The sequence below is a fragment of the Schistocerca piceifrons genome, chromosome 8 (genome assembly GCF_021461385.2).
Source record: "Schistocerca piceifrons isolate TAMUIC-IGC-003096 chromosome 8, iqSchPice1.1, whole genome shotgun sequence".
NCBI lineage: Eukaryota > Metazoa > Arthropoda > Insecta > Orthoptera > Acrididae > Schistocerca > Schistocerca piceifrons.
In genome coordinates this window covers 268,616,275-268,637,388 of record NC_060145.1, presented here as the reverse complement: position 1 = coordinate 268,637,388, position 21,114 = coordinate 268,616,275, and the positions used below count along the sequence as shown (strand labels likewise).

Sequence of the window (21,114 nt, the reverse complement as noted above, 5' to 3'; positions counted from 1 at the left end):
TGGAATTAAGTAGTCTGGTACAAAGATATTCAACAAACTACCAAGTAATACAAAACATGAAATTGGTAATTCTAAGCCATTCACAAGTGAATTAAAAATATACTTTATTAGCCACTGCCACAAATTGTTTGATCATATACAATGTGCAACAGAATTAAAGTGTCAGTTTATAGAAACCCCATACTTGTCTCCCATTGCAATGCGGAAGGTTGAAATTTGTATCAAAGGTGTCTACAACCTTTCTCCACAATCGTGCAAAGGTGTGGTGCCATACAACGTCACCCTCCAGCTTGACAATGCTTTGGACAGCAGTGTGTTGACACATACAGGAAAAGACACCAGAGATCAGAATTTCATGTGAGGTGGGTTACTAATCTCACATAGCATCAAATTTCACCAAAGTTTGTCCAACAGCACTGTGGCTATGTCACTTGATGGGAAAGTTGTCACAATCTTTCTTACCTATATTTCACACCTTCTCTTGATTCCTTTGTGATGGAGGTCAGAACCGTGATGCCCAGTTTTGAAATCACGTGGTTTTCTTAATGGGAGGAGGGGGGGGGGGGAGGGGGGGGGGGAGGGAGAGGAGAAAAACATTTCAGACACACCACCACTCAGAATCAACACAAAAAGGCCTCAGGGGGTGGCATCAAAGATGTTAATAAACCATCCCTTCCCTTGGGGCTTTGATTCTCACACATATTTCACAGATGAAAATGACGGTTTAGAGTGCAATGAACAATGGGCCGATTGTGTTGGAAAATGTTAACATTGATGACACACTCTGGATGATTCATCCATTCTCTAAGGACACGATGAACCTGCCATCTATTCAAATTGATTGTCCTCTGGAGTGTAGTATGACCAAAACCTTTGCCCTTGTGTAAAGGATGGAACCACTAGGGACCGTTTGAAACAATATGATGGAATCTGAACGTGATCCAAAGCAGCAAAGAGTGACCCCATCCCTGAAGGTTATCATTCTTTATTGAACCTATGGAACACAATGAATAAATGAGCGATGCATGAAAACACTCTAATTTTTTGGGATGAAAAATACTCCTGCAACAATTTTCTAGAAAAGATTCAATTTATGAAGAAGTCCACTCTCCAAAATGATCTCACACATGTCTTCCCAGTACGAAAACTATTAGCAGCTTCGTCATAGTTGTATGTTCTTTGAAGTCTTTTTTTCACTTTTACAGACTCACAATGGCATCCATGGACTTTTACTACTGGCCAGGCAGTGCTCCTTGCATGACAGTTCAAATGGTGGCTCAGGATATAGGTGTGAAGCTGAACATAAAGTTCACCAATCTTCGAGCAGGTGACCATCTGAAACCAGAGTTTTTGAAAATGAATCCTCAACATACAGTCCCAACACTAAATGATAATGGTTTCTGTCTTTCAGAGAGGTGAGATAATTTGCACTTCACTGAGATATTCTGTATTTGCTTGTGCATGTGTAAAATATTACAGTATGTGGAAATACAGCAAAATGGGTGTTGTAAATTTCAATGCCAAATTGCAATGATCTTAATTTCATATGATTCATACCAGTGGGAGAAAAGTTGCCAGGCTTGTCTCTTGTTTGAATTCTATGTTTGAATTAACCAATAAAGACAACTTATCATGTTATGTGAGAATGTATATAGAGATAGAGCACACTTCTAGCAAAATTTAATTATTAACAAACTACCTTTGACATACTGATAGCTATTAACTTGTTGTGGTGATGTGACTGGAAAGTAGTCAAAATGAGCCAGTAAACTGTATGAGTCAGACCATATCAGAAGGCTTTTACCAAGGATTTGTAGATAAATAACACTGTTATTCTGGTATATGTCACCACTGTAACTATCATTCATAATCACAAACAAATGTTATTGGAATTTTACTCATATACTTTTCTACAATATAAAACACCGCTCTTCTAGTGCTACCACTTGAGTTTGGTGAGCTTCATCATGATACTTTTGTGCTGACTAAATGAACCGTCGACAAAATCATGACTCTTCTTTGGATCTCCTGTATCCCCTCATCTAATCTTGCCTGGTAAAGTTCAAGACTGCTGAGCAATACTGAGGAATTGGTTAAGCAGGGCTATTTTAAATAAGCTACCTCTTTGATGTGTGGATTTCATTTTCTTAGGATTTTTCCACTGAATCAGTGTCCCATATGTGCTTTTCCTGCAGCTAGACATTCTAATTTATGTCACTCTGGACACATATTCGTAGACATTTTACAAGTATTATATTTTCAGTATTTATTTACCGGTCATATAACTGAATAAGAAATGGTCTTTCCACCTATTTGCAAGAAAAAAATTACATTTATTTACCATTTGCGACAACTGCCAGTCCGCTCAGGTCTTCCTTCATATTAGCTATGTGATTAATAGTACTAGTCATTACAGACAACACTTTGAGTTATAGATGAGGGTATATGGTAAGTAACAAAATGATTATTTATGTGTCATAGTCCTATGATAACTAGGCAAATAGCAGCTATAAAACATTTATGACATGGAATCCAAGAGCGACTATAAAAAAATGGTTTAAATGGCTCTGAGCACTATAGGACTTAACATCTGAAGTCATCAGTCCCCTAGACTTAGAACTACTTAAACCTAACTAACCTAAGGACATCATACACATCCATGCCCAAGGCAGGAATCGAACCTGCGACCATAGCAGCAGCGCGGTTCCAGACTGAAGCACCTAGAACCGCTCGGCCACAAAGAGCGACTATACATTGATAACCAAAAATACAATCAAAAGTGAATGTTAAGATCAGAAGTAGCTTGAGTCTACGATGGTCGGTGGAATGGGACTAGGGTTGCAAATGCTTCAGTATGGGATGAGCCCCCAACTGAGATAGTTGGCGGAGTGGGAATGGGGCTGTAAATGCTTTTGCTCTCTGACTCTTGTCGTGCAACTCAGGTATGATCTCTGCTGTCTGACAAGTACAAATGTACAAGTCTTGGAGACTGAAGTCAAATGATGAATCGAACGCATGTGTTACGTTCACTGGTGGTATCTTCCAAACTGATACGTGCCATTTTAACTATTGCTCAATCTTCTAATAGTGATACTGAACAAGCTTATTTCAATAGGTCCTGGAGACAGGGTTTTTTCATGTGTTGTGTCTTTTGGTGATTGTTTTTGTAAGCAAATGAGACTGAAGTCGAATGACGAATCAAACGAATGTGTTACCTTCACTTGTGGTATCTTCCAAACTGATACGTGCCATTTCAACTATTGCTCGATCTTCTAATAGTGATACTGAACAAGCTTATTTCAATAAAAATTGCTGAATGCTGAATAACGTCGATTGAAATTTAGCAAACGATCAGTTCACTCAAACATGGCCTAATGCCGATGATTTAAAATTCACTTGACATTGGCCCAAAAGCATAAGTGTCAGATGCCACAAAATATTCAAAGATGCGACTCGTTTAAACACCGTTAAAGTCCAATGGTACTGTTTCAGAATCCACCACCTAAACCTGGTGAAAATAATTAGAGTCTAACGTGGAAACTAAGTCCCGTTGGTATCCCAAAACACAATTCGAAATCCTCAAAAATAGAGTCCTACAGTAGCGCTTCAGCAATCGAATGTAAACAGAGTCCCACAGGTACGATTTTGGAGCAAAGTTCCATTTGCTTACAAAAACAATCACCAAAAGACACATCGCATGAAAAAACCCAGTCCCTACTGTACTCTACATTGAAAATATCCTAAGTCCAGATTCTTTGTGATAATTATATCTCCCATTTGGTTGCACACGCGAAATTCAGCTAAGTTCAACACTTCTGGAATCGTAAAAGCGTCACCATACTGTCGTGTCAAGCAACACAGGTCCGACGTCAGCAAAGGTGCGCAGGGTGCACAGGGCTCTGACCTGGAGGTTTGTCTCAGCTCCGATTAAATACCCTCAATCCGAAATTACTCAAGCTACGTCACCTAACTGCTTTCCATTGATCACCACTTCTTTGCAAAATATTTTACATAGAAGAGCAATCTTAATTATGTTTGCACCATTATATGCCTCCTCAAATTCCCATCACTAAACACATGTTACAGAAATTTGTAGCTGCAATAGTTTGCCCAGAATTAATGTTTTAATGTTTTGCAATTATCTTTGCAGAGTGCAAAAATAGTTTTTGCCCATTTGCGCCACTAAACAATATTATTCTTCTGCATGGATTCTAAGCGTTCTTTCTGAATGCTGATCATAATTTACATGTATCCAAAGGTTAAACAAAAATCGCCAAAACTATGCAAGATTTATTAATTAAAAGGGCAACACATCATAGTAATTGCAAATATCATAAACGAATCATATTGAAATGTGTATAATGACACCCGCTACCATACACTACCTTGTTGTTCGTGTATCTGTCTTGTATTATTTGTTTTAATTAATTATTAGAAGCAAATTAATATAATTGGTTTTTTACCAGTGATGTATTAATGCTGCAAATTATACATGTCTGTCAATTGTTGCGTTTCGACAAGATCTTTAAAACGAGTGCCCACTTTACTCTGTACCTACACTGATTCAAAACATAAACAAAACATGTTGCAGACTTGTTTACTTAATATCTTTTGATGTAAAATTCGTATAAATCGTATCAGCATTGTGGATGATTCGTCTCAATTCCCCTTTCATTTCCCGTATCGTACTTTGTTGTACTAGTTTGCATTTGTGTGCAGTCAATGCAAGCGTGGATTAAGCATTGTCTTCAAGCCGTGTGCTGGAATGGGGTAAACCCTCATGAAGTCACGGAACTGCCAGCCGCTTGAAACTGAGTGGTCCACGTGGAGCGATCTGCCGCTGACCAAATGCTCACCATCTTCCGCCGCCGGCCTCACCGGCTGCCATGCGGGTGGCCTTGAACCACATCCCACAATCAGACTTCTCTCTCTGACTGATAACAAATGACTGTCACAAGTCCAACTCAGCTCTGATGAATGAAAATCAGATTTGTCTTACACAACACCACACAGTGATCCAAATCAAAGTCCAGGTACAGAAAGCAAGGTCAAATCTGTATTTGAGAATTGGTGTAACAGTAGCTTCAGTAGTGAAATATGATCTGTAGGATTACCCACTGTGCATGGTACTTGTTTCTCATAGAGGGCTAATAGTCATCTCTGCGTGATATGTCTGCCATGTCTCCTAAACGTTTGGTTGCCAAAGGCAGAACTGAGAGCCATACAGATAATATTGTGGTCATTCTTTGTGTTCCTCTCCACATTATTGGAGTGATATGGTATTAAATACCTTCTCGTTTTACTCATCCATAGGAACAGGGGTGCCTAGGTTGGATTCATGAACAACTATGCAGGGAGCAGAGGAGACGGGCATCCCAGCCAATGGCTCGTTAACAACTAGTGACAATGGCAGGACCTCAGGGATATCTTCCTCCAGCGACGTGTCAACTTTCACAATTGTTAGCAGTGGCTCAGACTCTATAAGTGCCATAAAGTCCATTGGCAGTTGTGGTCTTGTCATGATGGATGTTGGTGTGTGCAGAAGTCACACCTAAACCAAGCTGGGCACAAAGTAGAAGATTGCTGGTGAGCAGCATGTGGAAGTCTGGGAAATAGAGTCAGGAGCTGGGCTGACTGGGAGGTTTAGTTGGCAATGGTGGCAGTCTTGGGTGATTACTTAGGCCAAGGTGAGCTCAGATAGTGAGCGAATATCAGTTAGCTAGTGCACCCTGAGCTGACTGCAGTGTCACATGAAGTGCTCTTGTATGGTTGCTATTTCAAAAATTATATGTCCACTCCTACCAGTGATGACTACTAGAGTCCACTCCAGTGTATGTCATAAGTGTGAGTGTCCACTACAGAGATCACTGGGTAACCCCAAGAGATCAATAATGGTACCATACCACTGTCCATGCCCCATTTCAGATAGGCTGACTGTGTATGGAGTTGTATATGTACAAAGCAAAGAAGTATGCTAGAGCTTCATCAGATGGAAAAGGAGAGAAGTAAAAAGACTGTGGGTGTGTATTAGTTATTTATTTATTCTTCATAATTACAGCCTATTATCTGAAAAGCTAAAATAGGTCATACAAATCACATTTCCTTGGATGGTAACAAATTAGTTTAAAAAATACTACTTCTACTACTACAAAACTATGTTAAAACCCTTAACCAATTACCTAGTTACTAATCTACTACAAGCACTACAGAATTTGAAACTTCCTTGCAAATTAAAACTGTGTGTCAGACCGAGACTCAAACTCAGGACCTTTGCATTTTGCAGACAAGTGCTCTACCAACCGAGCTACCCAAGCACGACACACGACACGCCAACACAGCTTCAGTTCTGCCAGTACCTCGTCTTCTACCTTCGAAACTTCACAGAAGCTCTCCTGCAAACCTTGCAGAACTAGCACTCCTGGAAGAAAGGATATTGTGTGCACATGGCTTAGTCATAGCCTAGGGGATGTTTCCAGAATGAAACTTTCATTCTTCTGTGGAGTGTGTACAGATATGAAACTTGCTTGGGTAGCTCAATTGGTAGAGCACTTGCCCTCTGAAAGGCAAAGTCCCGAGTTCGAGTTTCAGTCTGGCTCACAGTTTCAATCTGTCAGGAAGTTTCATATCAGTGCACACTCCGCTACAGAGTAAAAATTCCAATTTGGAAACATCCTCCAGGCTGTGGCTAAGCTGTGTCTCTGCAGTATCCTTTCTTAGGGGAGTGCAAGGTTTGCAGAAGAGCTTCTGTGCAGTTTGGAAGGTAGGAGACAAGGTGCTGGCGGAACTGGAGCTCTGATGATGGGTCGTGAGTCGTGCTTGGATAGGTCAGTTGGTAGAGTACTTGCCTGCTAAAGGAAAAGGTCCCGAGTTCGAGTCTCAGTGTGGCAGGCAGTTTTAATCTGCCAGGAAGTTTCACATCAGCACACACTCAGCTTCAGAGTGACAATTTCAGTCTGGAAACACCCCCCAATGCTTTGGCTAAGCAATGCCCCCGCAATATCCTTTCTTCCAGAAGTGCTAGTTCTGCAAGGTTCACAGAAGAGCTTCTGTGAAATTTGAAAGGTAGGAGACAAAGTACTGGCAGAATTGAAGGCCTGATGATGGGTCGTGAGTCGTGCTGGGATAGCTCAGTTGGTAGAGTACTTGTCCACTAAAGGAAAAGGTCCCAAGTTCGAGTCTCAATGCGGCACACAGTTTTAATCTGCCAGGAAGTCTCATATCTGTGCACTCGCGGCTGCAGAGTGAAAATTTCATTCTGACTACAAAATTTTTTCTCTGTTTGTTCATTTATTTTGGTGCATTTAGCTTATAGATGGTTGTCTCCACTACTGGATCTGCTTTCATACTGTCCCAGTCAACTACCATAGTCTGCCGGATTCCGTGGGATTCAGGCAGCATGTCAGCACCGCTTCCACTACTGCAGGCAAACCACCATCACTGTTACTTCTTAAAGTCCACACTTCCATGATACAGTATTCATTCTTGGGACAGTATTTAAGTCGGTGGTCGCCGACATCAATTATCTTCCCTCTATCTGCAGAGTATGTGTCTAGCCGGATGGCAGTATGATAACTTGTGGTTGGACGCCTCGTGAAGTCTTCCTTGGCTTTCCTGGATACTGCGGCTGCAATATCATCCAAGATGCATCAGGTCGACTCCCTCCTTGGTGCTGCTATGGGATCCAACATCCTTAATACCCTTTGCATCTTCATAGAGAATGCAGTTCCACAGTGTGTGTTCTGGTGTCCCAACACTGGCGCAGGCACAGCTATCATTCATTTGTCTTATGATTTTCGATAGATACATGGCTTAAGGGCCATGGGCAGTCAGGTAATGTATCAAACACTCTATGGATTAAGAAATATCGCTTTTAATTTCACCCTGAAGTTAGGGAGAAATTTTAAATTCTCCTGCCTGTGCCTGAAGTGTCCCATTCATCCCTGCCACAGTTGTAATTCGTAATCTTTAATTGCCTTTTTCGAACTGGCCTCAGTTCAAAGCACCCTTCATACTTCCATTTGATTACCATTCTTTAGCCAGTTGAAGGCTCCCCTTTTCCTAATTTCCAAGTCCAGTGGGCATATTCCCAGAATTACTAACAAAGCGTCTTTTGCAGTAGGCGGCCGTTAATCTTAGTAGCACACCTCATTCAACTATTCTCACTACTGAGGCTGGCTTCACTAGCTGCAATCTATGAGCCCAAACGCTCTCACCATACCCCATGACTGATGCTAACATATACAGGTCTGGTGGTATACTCTGTCTTCAAGGGTAGCCGAAATTGCGTATTTGCAATGGATATAATTTTATTCATCATGTTTGTAACTTTTCTGCCTGCTTCTTCTACAAGATGTGCAAAGTTACAATGTTCATCCAGAAATACCCCTAGATATCTCATTGCTGCACTTCTCCTAGCGGTTACATCATTTAATTTTATTTTAGGGTTTCTTATTAAGTTCCCTTTCAGCAAGAGTTACGTTATTTTATGTGGTACTAGTGACAATTTAACACTTTAACACCAGCCTCCAAGTTCGTGGAGCGCCGCATTACATTTGTCTTCTATGATTCTTGCAGAGTCACCACTTACAATGAACAGCACGTCATCTGCTAATGCCATCAGTCCACTTATGTTACAGCTGTCATGTAACTTCTGCAGTGTAGACTCCAGTGCTACATCCCAAAACTCTGGACCGCACACTGATCCTATGGGCAGCCTTTTGTTATTGTCATCGTTACTTTCTTTCCTGGGCATGCTAAAGAAGCATATCATCTGTGGCAGTAATCTCTCAGGCAATTATACGGTGCTTCTGGACACTCCAAATCTCTAGGGCGACCAAAGAAGGACGACCATTGTAGGTTATCTCTAGAGCACACGTAGAATGAGTGCCTGTCACTAGTGAAATTGACTTACTAATTCTGTCTTCAGTTCACTTGCCTCTTCTAGACCCGTAGTGTAATCTTTCGCATAATAGTTTTTCAAATATCTTGCCAAGAACATTCAAAAGACAAATTGGTATGTAGGATTCGGATTTCATTGGATCCTTATTTTTCCCTTTACTAATCATTACCACTTCAGCATTCTTCCATGGTGTAGGGACCCTTCCTTGCCAGAGACACTCATTGTCATATCACAGAGGTAACTATCTAATTGGTCACATAAGACTAGTATTACTTCGGCAGGGATGCTGTCTGGTCCTGGAAATTTTGCCTTTTTCAGTCTTAAAATTATTTATCTAATTTTTTCTTGTGCAAAGGGGTACACAAGTTTATTGTTTCTATGTTCTTCCCACAACATTTTCTGTAACTTAAGCTATTGCCTTCTTCTTCATCATCAGGAAGTAGTGTTTCCCCTAGCAGGGCAGCTGACTTCCCAACTTTCTGATATCAGCCCATCATTCCTTCTGAGCATGGATGAGACTGTTGGTGATTGTACTTTCTCCCAGACTATGTTATATTGTACACCCAGGGATCGATTTCTAAGTTAGCCTCCACAAATTGCTTCCATCACTCCATTTTTTGTTTTCCACAAATATTCCTTAAAATCTTGTTTGACATATGTGTATCTATGCAACCTTTGGACTTTTTCTTCTTGGGTTATGGTGTTCTGTTATAGCTCTCTGACTCTTCATGTTTAGCATCTTAATTTATGCAGCACCTCGGTCCAGATGCAAAGTACTCCTTTAGAAGACCTCTGCTGACAGTTATCGATGCCTCCATCACTCTATGTAGAGCCAGTGTCAATTCTTGGGCTTTAACGTCTACGTTATCACCCAGTGATATACTTCCTGGACACTGAAAAATTCTTCTTAGTTCTTCCCAGTTAGTGTCCTCGAGCTTTTATTTGGGCCTTTTAAGCGTGTTTTCTGTGGAGTCTTGGATTTCCATTCCAGTGATGGTATAGTGTATGATATTGTGGTCACTCAATGTCATTCCACTCGCATCCTTCCAGCCTTTCACGCAGCATGCTGCTGCATATTTGGTAAAGTGACATCAACATTTGACATTGCTCTGACCCTCCCTTCATAGGTTGGTGGATTGTGAGGTACATTCAATACCTGGAGGTTGAGTTCCATAATGGTCCACAGTCATAAGTCAGGCAGCTTTGTCACAAAACTGATATGCAGATGGAATAGAGGACTGTGTAGTGCCAGAGTGTGAACAGGAATGGGATAGGTGGGTGTATGACAATACTAACAAAAGTTGAGGCCAGGAAGGTTGTAGGGACGTAGGATATACTGCAGGGAGAGTTTCCACCTTGAAGTTCAGGAAAGTTGGTGTTGATATGAAGGATCCAGATGGTGCAGGCTGTGAAGCAGTCATTAAAATGGAGAACACTGGGTTGGCCAACGTGCTTAGCAACTAGGTGGTCCAGCTGTTTCTTGACCACAGTATGTTGGTGGCCATTCATGCAGACAGACAGTTTGTTGGTTGTCCTGCCCAGATGGAATTCAGTACAGTGGTTGCAGCTTAGCTTGTCGATCACATGACTCATCTCACAGGTACAGGTAGGATACGTGATGCTTGTGACAAGACTGGAGTAGGTGCTGGTGTGAGGATGTAAGTGACAGGTCTTGCATCTACTTCTATTACAAGGATATGAGCCATGAGGCAAGGGGTCTGGAAGCAGGGTAGGGTTGTACAAGGATATTGTGTAGGTTCAGTAGGCAACACAATACCACTGTGGGAGGGGTGGGAAGGATACTGAGTAGAACATTCCTCATTTCAGAGTTAGTTGAAACCCTGGTGGAGAATGTGATTTAGTTGCTCCAGTCCTGGGTGGTGCTGAGTCATGATGGGAATTCCCACTATCTATGGGCAGACAGTGGTACTTTGGGAAGTGGGGGTGGTGGCTGGAGATATAAAGCATTGGACATGGGGGATCTGTTTCTCTACAAGTTTGTCAGGGTAATTACGGTCTGTGAAGGTCCCAGTGAGACCTTCAATGTATTTAAGATGGGACTGATTGTCACTGCAGATGCAATGACCATGGCTGCATGGAAGGGGCATCTTGGTATGGAATGGGTGAAAGCTGTTGAAGTGGAGGTATTACTGGTGGTTGGTAGGTTTGATATGGACAGAGGTACTGATGTAACTGTCTTTGGGGTAGAAATCAACATCAAGGAAGATGGCTTGTTGGGTTAAAGAGGACCAGGTGAAGCATATTGGGGAGAAGGCATTGAGGTTCTGGAAGACTGTGGATATGGTGTCCATACCCTCAATTCAGATCACAAAGGTGTCATCAATGAATCTGAACCATGTGAGGGTTTCAGGTTCTGGGTGGTTAGAAAGGATTCCTCTAGATGGCCCATGAATAGGTTGGCATAGGATGATGCCATACGGGTGTCCATTGCTGTACCCTGGATTTCATTGTAGGTGATGCTGTCAAGGTAAAAGTAATTAGGGTGATGATATATGGTAGTTGATCATGGCTAGGAAAGAAGTTGTAGGTTTGGAATCCATTGGGCACTGTGAGAGGTAATATTCAACAGCAGCAAGGCAATGGTCATTAGGGATGTTAGTGTAAAGAGAGGTGGCATCAATAATGACAAGTAGGGCAGCTTGTGGTAAAGGAACAGGAACTGTGGAGAGTCAGTGGAGGGAATGGTTGGTATCTTTTATGTAGGAGAGTAGGTTGTGGATGACAGGCTGAAGAAATTCTCTCATTTGAGGCACAGTAACCAGCTGCCATGGGGCATCCTGGGTGGTTGCATGTATGGACTTTAAGAAGCGTGTAAAAGGAGTGAGGGGACTGATAGGAGTGAGGAGAGAGATGTACTCCTGGGAGAGGTCCTGGGATGGGCCTTAGGATTTGAGGAAAGACTGAAGATCCCGCTGGACTTCTCAAATGAGCTCACTATGGCAGGATTTGTAGATGGCTTAATGACAGCTGGCGGAGTCCTTCTGCCAAGTAATCTCTGTGGTTCAGAACAGTGTAAGGTTAGCTTGCATGTCAAGGGATTTAGGGATTGATGATGAGGCAAGGTTTGAGTTTAAGAAATGTGGAAAGTTAATGGCAGCATTTAGGGGGCAGTGGGGGTGGATCACAGTTGGATGAAGTAGTGAACTGAGTCAGGCAGGATTCAGCATTGGTCTTTGGTTGAGTCTGATTGTCAGGGATGGTGGCAAAAAGGTGCTTCTACTGTAGGTACAACAAGAAGGAGACAATGACTAACTCCCTCAAAGTAAAGGCAGCTTTGTACATTCACGATTCTGGGAGGAGAATGGTATCACCTGAGCCCCCTGCACATGTTTCTGAGGAAGGAAGGTGAGGTGTTAGTGTGTGGAGCTTGAAATCTCCGCAAAATAGCGGTCTAAGGTGTTTGAGAAAGCAATAGTGTCCACAATGTCATTATCCGCTATGGTCAGGCCAGAAATCAGAGAATGAAATTGATCACAGATAGCCAATGGAGATTGCCCCACATGATAGAAGAGAGAGTGAAACTGTTAAAGGAATTAGTAAATGAAATCCAGCTAGCTTCTTCGTTATCCCAAAGAATGTGATGACACTGTCCACGCAACTCATCAAATACAGTTTGCTATCATAGGATGACAATAAAAAATGCAGAGAGCACATCTCCACATGCAAATCGCATCACGGAACTCCTTAGTCCACCAGGGGAGCGGGACAAGGGGCGGTAAAGATGAAGTGCCAGGTATGGAATGCTCCGCGGCATTAAGGATAATGTTCATAAGGTACTCTACCTAGTCATGAATGCTGGGAGAATGTTGTTCGTTGAGCCGGACAGTGTGGCCAAGCGGTTCTAGGTGCTACAGTCTGGAACCACATGACTGCTACGGTCGCAGGTTCGAATCCTGCCTCAGGCATGGATGTGTGTGATGTCCTTAGGTTAGTTAGGTTTAAGTAGTTCTATGTTCTAGGGGACTGATGACCTCAGAAGTTAAGTCCCATAGTGCTCAGAGCTATTTGAACCATTTTGTTATTCATTGAAGGTCGCGAGACAGGAGTGAAGCCCTAGTTGGCCTTAGAAAGCTGTCGGTTTGATTTGTACATAGGTGTGGTAGGAGTCAGCAAATGGAGAGCACATGGCAAATGGTCACTTGAGTACGTGTCAGAGAGAATGGGCCACTTGAGATGACAGGCAAGCTGGGCAGGGCAGAATGAGAGGTCCAGATTGGAATAAGTGTACATGGAGTCTGGAGAGAATGTGGGAGCTCCAGTGCTAAGACAGATGAGGTTGAGTTGATTAGAAAGGTCAGCCAAGAAGGCACCTCTCAAACAGGATCTTGAAGAGCCCCAGAGGGGATGGTGCATGTTAAAGTCACCAGGGGGCAAAAAAGGGTTGAGGAAGTCGACCAATAATCTGGAGGAACTCTGCTCTAGTGACAGTGAATGACAGAGGGATGTAGACATTTCAAAGAAAAAAGTTGAAGCAAGAAAGGAAAATGCAGACTGCAACAGTTTGCAGTCAGTGTTCAGTGAGATGGTTTGGCTATGGAGATCATCCTGGATGAGCAGCATAACTCCCCCATGAGATGGAATGTTGTCATTGGGAGGAAGGTCAAAGCAAACTGGAAAGAAACATGGGAGATCAAAGTGGTTGCGAAGATGTGATTTTGTTCCTTGGAGACAGAAAACAACCAGATGCTGTGATTCCAAGAGCAGCCATAATTCCTCCTTGTTGGATATAATGCCACAAACATTCCATTGGAGAGGAGTCACAAAGGGGAATGGGGAGAAGGGAACAAAGGAAAGGGCTGCCAAGAGCCAGCCTTCGAAGATGCATTGCTACAGGATTCAGAGGCTGGAGGACCCTGTTCCAAGAAATTTGCAGAGGCATTGGCTTTCTCTCTGGGTCAGACTGCGGATTCCAGGGAAGAAAAATGATAGGCAGTGCTTACTGGCAAAATGGAGAGCAGCCGGGTGAGGGTATCATGCGGTGACACCGTTGAAAAGGATCTCTGAGTCAAGGAAGGAGATGACCATTTGACTTTATTCGATTTCTTAAGGCCTTCCTGGTTGGCAGACAAAGATTCAGATAGTTTTTGGCTGGAGGGATGTAAAAAGTCATTGCAGGAGCATTCCTTTTATCCTTTCTGTCCTTCCAGTTGTGTAGCAGCTGTTTTTGCTACTGGGGGCAAAGATTTGGTGGCTTTTTGTGCAGCTGCAGAAGGAGGTGGGGATGCTACCATGATACTGAGTGATTTGACAACTGCAGTGCTGAAATGGAAGTTGTAAACCTGGCTGACCACATCCTTCAGCAGGCAAGGCATAGCAAGAACAGTACTAAAATTGCCGGATGATAAAAATGCAGGTATTTCGAATAGCAATAACTTGCTAGTGACAGGGTAAGGTACTTTTTCCTTCATCCAGATCTCATAGATGGCTCGTTCATTAAGACATATGGGACATTCAACGGATGAGGTGGTATGGTCACCATTACAATTGATACAGCAGGGAGTAGGAAGTGGGCCCTCACCCTCGAGAGTGTCCCTACCACAAGTAACAAATTTGACCATGTTTTGACAGGACACATGAGTGTGGTAGTAACGCTGACTCTGGTGGGAAACTCAAGTTTGGAAAGTATAATCAGACTGTGATAACTTCATAGCCTGCTTTGCTCTCTGATGAAAGCACTACTCGATCAATCATACGAAAAACAGTGCATGTAGGAACCAAGGTTGCATTAACATTTTCCATGGAGCACAGTGACACACTGATCAAAGAGTAAGTTTGGATTTCTCCCTCTGTCAGACCATCAAGCAGCCAAGTGTAAATAACACCATGTGAAGAAATCAGTGTTTGCTGGGCCTCTACACGAACCAGATAGCCATGGACAAGTGAAGCTGTTGGGCTTCAGAATCACAATTGGTCTCTAGAAGCAAAGTCCCATTACCTAAGTGAGAACAGGATTTCACACAGCCTGCAACTGCATCAACACCTTCCTGAGTAATAAACGTATTAACTACAGATAAGGACTATCTTCAGTACGTGATACTGTGAGGAAGCAACATGCAGCTGGGAGAGTCTTTGGATCTTTAGCCTCATTCTGTTTAAATTTAGCAGACATAGACTGAGATTGTTATTGGCTCATTGCAAAAATAGCTACCATGATTGCCAGCATCTCTGATGGCAAGCTCCTTCCAACTGGGGGCCTCCCTCAGAGAGGGACTCACAAGTCTTAGTTGATTGTTACACCTCAGAAGGTCACACTTTTCGAACTCCTGACAGAGGGACCAATTGGCAGTTGGGAAGGTAACAGCACAGGCTATCACCCCTCCCTCGGCCTGACCTGTACCAGGGGGTATGTGCAACCTGGGCTGGAAATCACACATCACACACAGTCACCTGTTACACATCAGACGTAGCAGCCAGCTCACAGGGAGGAAGAAGAAACGAAGAGAAACCTCAAATGCCAAAAGGAAGGAAGGAGAGGAGATGGAGAATGAAGAAAGAAAGAAAAACAGGTTACAATGCTGGGCTATCAAGCTGCAACACACATTCCTGAAAAAATGCAAGACATGTTTCCCAAGGGAAAAAAGAATAGCAAGAAGGTAGACATGTAGCGCAGAAAGAGAAGACGTGCTGCAAAAGCTGGGCCCCCATGGTAGCCAAATATGAACTCACCGAAGTGTTGTGATCCCCTTGGGAGGTATCATCAACTTACAGAATATATAAGTATATATATGAGGATAGAACAAGTGGTCAGCTGATACCTTACTGAAATAATAATTATATTTGTCCAAAATGATTCAGGAAACCTAAATCAGGATGCCGAGTCAGACCAAACTCTATCCTCCCACATATGGAGTCAGTGTCTTAACAACTACACTGCCTCATTCAGTTGGTTCCTACTGTACAAAGTTCATAGAAACTTAATCTGTACACTGCATTAATACTATATGTGAATTTGATCACATCAGCTAAATGTAACCTAGTAAATTAGAGAGAAAGCCACTATTTTTGTTAAAGCATCTGCTTCCTAACTTGTATTAAATAAATATTATTTTTTATCAATTGATAGCATAATATTTACTGGATTGTACTGGTATTTTTCAATGAAAATAAACACTGTATTTTAACTGCAAAGGTATGTTTAAAAAAGACTACTACTTTAGAATAAACATTGCGACTTGCCATGTAGCTACCTCGAAATTTTACTCCTTGAATGCAGATAATCATATAATTTTTATACCAAGTGGCTAATGATACGTGTTATATTGACTCCCAGTTTCTTGCTTCATGTGAGTTGAGAGCTTGTTGAACACCTTTGCAGCAGAGTTAATAACTCCAGTCTAAATCTTACACAAATGGTGAAGCCTGTAAGAAAATCATTTTTTTGGTTGGTATTATAATTTGTAAATCATAGTTTAGCTAAAACTGATATTTGTTGTTGGCAACAAAGAATTTTCAGAAGAAAGTGTACTGAGAAGTATGTAAGTATTCCAAAATCCTTAGAGAGACCACTGTAAGAAGTGTGATTATCTATTTTATGCAATGTACTGTTTGCTCCCCTCTTCTGAATAATATCATACTTTAGTTACTTGAGATGTACCTAGAATGATAAGGATTTTTTTATGTGCTGTTTAAAATAAAATTGAAATGAACTGTTCATTCAGTCTCGTTCTGTCACCCATTTTGTCTATTTTTTGTGTGATTTTGATGAATATTTAACTTTTTCTATGTTATTAAAATAATTCTAATAACACTCCATTACTTTAACAGCCATGTTATTATTGCATACTTGGTGGATCAGTATGCAAAAGATGACTCTCTGTATCCTAAAGATGCTAAGAAACGGGCTCTAGTGAACCAGCGACTCTTCTTTAATGTGTCAACACTTTATGGACGTTTTTCTGCATATTATGTAAGAGCAGTAGTAAAACTGTATATGTCAATAACAGTATAATATTTGGCAATATGAATTTCCATAATAATAATTCTACAGTTATTGTATTAGTGGCAATGAATTCCTCTCATTGTTACAATGATTTTAGTAGGTCTGCTCATTGTTGTGTATGACATTTCTAAAGCAAGGGTCTGAGTCTGTTAATTTCGTGACTTACTTTCTCTCTCATATACACACATAAAGGTGACAAAGACATCTAAGAATATTCAATGTCCCACTGCACTTGATAGCACTGGTCAGAATTCTATACACTGATAGCCTCACAACTGTGAAGACCAGTGCTCCAGTGCTGAAACATTTGATTTCTCCAAAGTATCTAAAAGTGTCATATCACCTAACAGTACAACATATATGCCAGAAACTCATTAGGGAAGCTCTAAAATGTGTCAGTTGGTGGAAGAAATGTTAACAAACTCTGATTTGCATATGACACCATGCCTTTAGTAAGCAGCGAAGGTGAACTTACTAGGCTACTGACAGAAGTAAAGGGGGTTAGTCTATCATGGGGATTAGACATCAATCTCATCATGTCCAAATCCAAGATAATTATTGAGGAGCATGATTACAACTTTGTTCGTTGTGGTCTTCAGTCCTGAGACTGGTTTGATGCAGCTCTCCATGCTACCCTATCCTGTGCAAGTTTCTTCATCTCCCAGTACTTGCTGCAACCCACATCCTTCTGAATCTGCTTAGTGTATTCATCTCTTTGTCTCCCTCTACGATTTTTACCCTCCACGCTGCCCTCCAATGCTAAATTTGTGATCCCTTGATGCCTCAGAACATGTCCTACTAACCGGTCCCTTCTTTTTGTCAAGTTGTGCCACATACTCATCTTCTCCCCAATTTTATTCAATACTTCATCATTAGTTATGTGATCTACCCATCTAATCTTCAGCATTCTCCTGTAGCACCACATTTCAAAAGCTTCTATTCTCTTCTTGTCCAAACTATTTATCATCCACGTTTCACTTCCATACATGGCTACACTCCATACAAATACTTTCAGAAACGACTTCCTGACACTTAAATCTATACTCGATGTTAACAAATTTCTCTTCTTCAGAAACTCTTTCCTCGCCATTGCCAGTCTACATTTTATGTCTTCTCTACTTCGACCATCATCAGTTATTTTGCTCCCCAAATAGCAAAACTCCTTTACTACTTCAAGTGTCTCATTTCCTAATCTAATTCTCTCAGCATCACCCGACTTAATTCGACTACATTCCATTATCCTCATTTTGCTTTTGTTGCTGTTCATCTTATATCCTCCTTTCAAGACACTGTCCATTCCATTCAACTGCTCTTCCAAGCCCTTTGCTGTCTCTGATAGAATTACAATGTCATCGGCAAACCTCAAAGTTTTTATTTCTTCTACATGGATTTTAATACCTACTCCGAATTTTTCTTTTGTTTTCTTTAGTGCTTGCTCAATATACAGATTGAATAACATCAGGGAGAGGCTACAACCCTGTCTCACTCCCTTCCCAACCACTGCTTCCCTTCCATACCCCTCGCTCTTATAACTGCCATCTGCTTTCTGTACAAATTATTGTAAATAGCCTTTTACTCCCTGTATTTTACCCCTGCCACCTTTAGAATTTGAAAGAGAGTATTCCAGTCAACATTGTCAAAAGCTTTCTCTAAGTCTACAAATGCAAGAAACGTAGGTTTGCTGTTCCTTAATCTTTCTTCTAAGATAAGTCATAAGGTCAGTATTGCCTCATATGTTCCAGTATTTCTACGGAATCCAAACTGATCTTCCCCGAGGTCGGCTTCTACCAGTTTTTCCATTCGTCTGTAAAGAATTCGCATTAGTATTTTGCAGCCGTGACTTATTAAACTGATAGTTCGATAATTTTCACATCTGTCAACACCTGCTTTCTTTGGGATTGGAATTATTATATTCTTCTTGAAGTCTGAAGGTATTTTGCCTGTCTCATACATCTTGCTCACCAGATGGTAGAGTTTTGTCAGGACTGGCTCTCTCAAGGCCATCAGTAATTCTAATGGAATGTTGTCTACTCCTGGGGCCTTGTTTCGACTCAGGTCTTTCAGTGCTCTGTTGAACTCTTCACGCAGTATCGTATCTCCCATTCCATCTTCATCTACATCCTCTTCCATTTCCATAATATTGTCCCCAAGTACATCGCCCTTGTATAGACCCTCTATATACTCCTTCCACCTTTCTGCTTTCCCTTCTTTGCTTAGAACTGGGTTTTCATCTGAGCTCTTGATATTCATGCAAGTGGTTCTCTTTTCTCCAAAGGTCTCTTTAATTTTCCTGTAGGCAGTATCTATATTACCCCTAGTGAGATAAGCCTCTACATCCTTACATTTGTCCTCTAGCCATCCCTGCTTAGCCATTTTGCACTTCCTGTCGATCTCATTTTTGAGACATCTGTATTCCTTTTTGCCTGCTTCATTTACTGCATTTTTATATTTTCTCCTTTCATCAATTAAATTCAATATTTCTTCTGTTACCCAAGGAGTTCTACTAGCCCTCATCTTTTTACCTACTTGATTCTCTGCTGCCTTCACTACTTCATCCCTCAGAGCTCCCCATTCTTCTTCTACTGTACTTCTTTCCCCCATTCCTGTCAATTGTTCCCTTATGCTCTCCCTGAAACTCTGTACAACCTCTGGTTTAATCAGTTTATCCAGGTCCCATATCCTTAAATTCCCACCTTTTTGCAGCTTCTTCAGTTTTAATCTACAGTTCATAACCAATAGATTGTGGTCAGAGTCCACATCTGCCCTTGGAAATGTCTTACAATTTAAAATCTGGTTCCTAAATCTCTGTCTTACCATTATATAATCTATCTGATAACTTCTAGTATCTCCAGGATTCTTCCATGTATACAACCTTCTTTCATGATTCTTGAACCAAGTGTTAGTTATGATTAAGTTATGCTCTGTGCAAAACTCTACCAGGCGGCTTCCTCTTTCATTTCTTAACCCCAATCCATATTCACCTACTATGTTTCCTTCTCTCCCTTTTCCTACTCTCGAATTCCAGTCACCCATGACTATTAAATTTTCGTCTCCCTTCACTACCTGAATAATTTCTTTTATCTCATCATACATTTCATCAATTTCTTCATCATCTGCAGTGCTAGTTGGCATATAAACTTGTACTACTGTAGTAGGCATGGGCTTTGTGTCTATCTTGGCCACAATAATGCATTCACTACGCTGTTTGTAGTAGCTTACCCGCATTCCTATTTTTTTATTCATTATTAAACCTACTCCTGCATTATCCCTATTTGATTTTGTATTTATAACCCTGTATTCACCTGACCAAAAGTCTTGTTCCTCCTGCCATCGAACTTCACTAATTCCCACTATATCTAACTTTAACCATTAAGGGATCTGACATTCCACACTCCGATCCGTAGAACGCCAGTTTTCTTGTTCCTGATAATGATGTCCTCTTGAGTAGTCCCCGCCGTAGATCCGAATGGGGGACTATTTTACCTCTGGGATATTTTACCCAAGAGGACGCCATCATCATTTGTCCATACAGTAAAGCTGCATGCCATCGGGAAAAATTACGGCTGTAGTTTCCCCTTGCTTTCAGCCGTTCGCAGTACCAGCACAGAAAGGCTGTTTTGGTTAATGTTGCAAGGCCAGGTCAGTCAATCATCCAGACTGTTGCCCCTGCAACTACTGAAAAGGCTGCTGCCCCTCTTCAACTTACAGGTTAGTTAAAGGATTTGGATGCTGGACAGTCTTCGAGCTGTTTTGCAACAGCCACCTACCATACAGGAAATTGCAATGATGATAAAGACGGTTGATTATGCTAGGGTGAGGGCTATGAAGAAGTTCTCCGATATCTGGCAGGACAGTGACAAGGAACATTACAAAGATCCAGCTTGTCAAAATACTTGTTTTTTTCTGTCTTTTTTTATGGATATGAAAAGTGTACCCTCAAGGGCAAAGACAAGCAGCATATTGACAGATTTTAGCTTTGGTGCTGGTGCAGGATGCTGCATATAAAACAGAAAAAAATAAGAACTAATATGTACACTAGCAAGTAACTTAATCTCCTGGTGGCTTTCCACTCATTGAACCAAAATATTCTCCAGTCCTTTGGCTATACTCTGAGATGAAATGCAGAAAGTCTAGAAAAAATACTTATGGAAGGAAAGACTGACAACACAAGAGTGAAGGGAAGAGCGGGATGATGGATCATATCAAGAAGCTCTTCAATCTACATCTTCAGCAGAATCTAAGAGAAAGTGGGTAA

The 21,114-nt window shown here is 41.5% G+C and overlaps 1 protein-coding gene across 1 annotated transcript in view; it reads left to right on the top strand.

Moving 5' to 3' along the window:
• LOC124712036 (glutathione S-transferase 1-1-like) overlaps nt 1-21,114 on the top strand; it is a 60,234-nt gene that overhangs the window by 9,908 nt on the left and 29,212 nt on the right. The window contains exons 2-3 of the mRNA XM_047242327.1: nt 1,206-1,415; nt 16,685-16,826. Coding sequence (XP_047098283.1) covers nt 1,213-1,415; nt 16,685-16,826 — 345 coding nt within the window. The 5' untranslated portion in view covers nt 1,206-1,212. The remainder of the gene's footprint in view (nt 1-1,205; nt 1,416-16,684; nt 16,827-21,114) is intronic.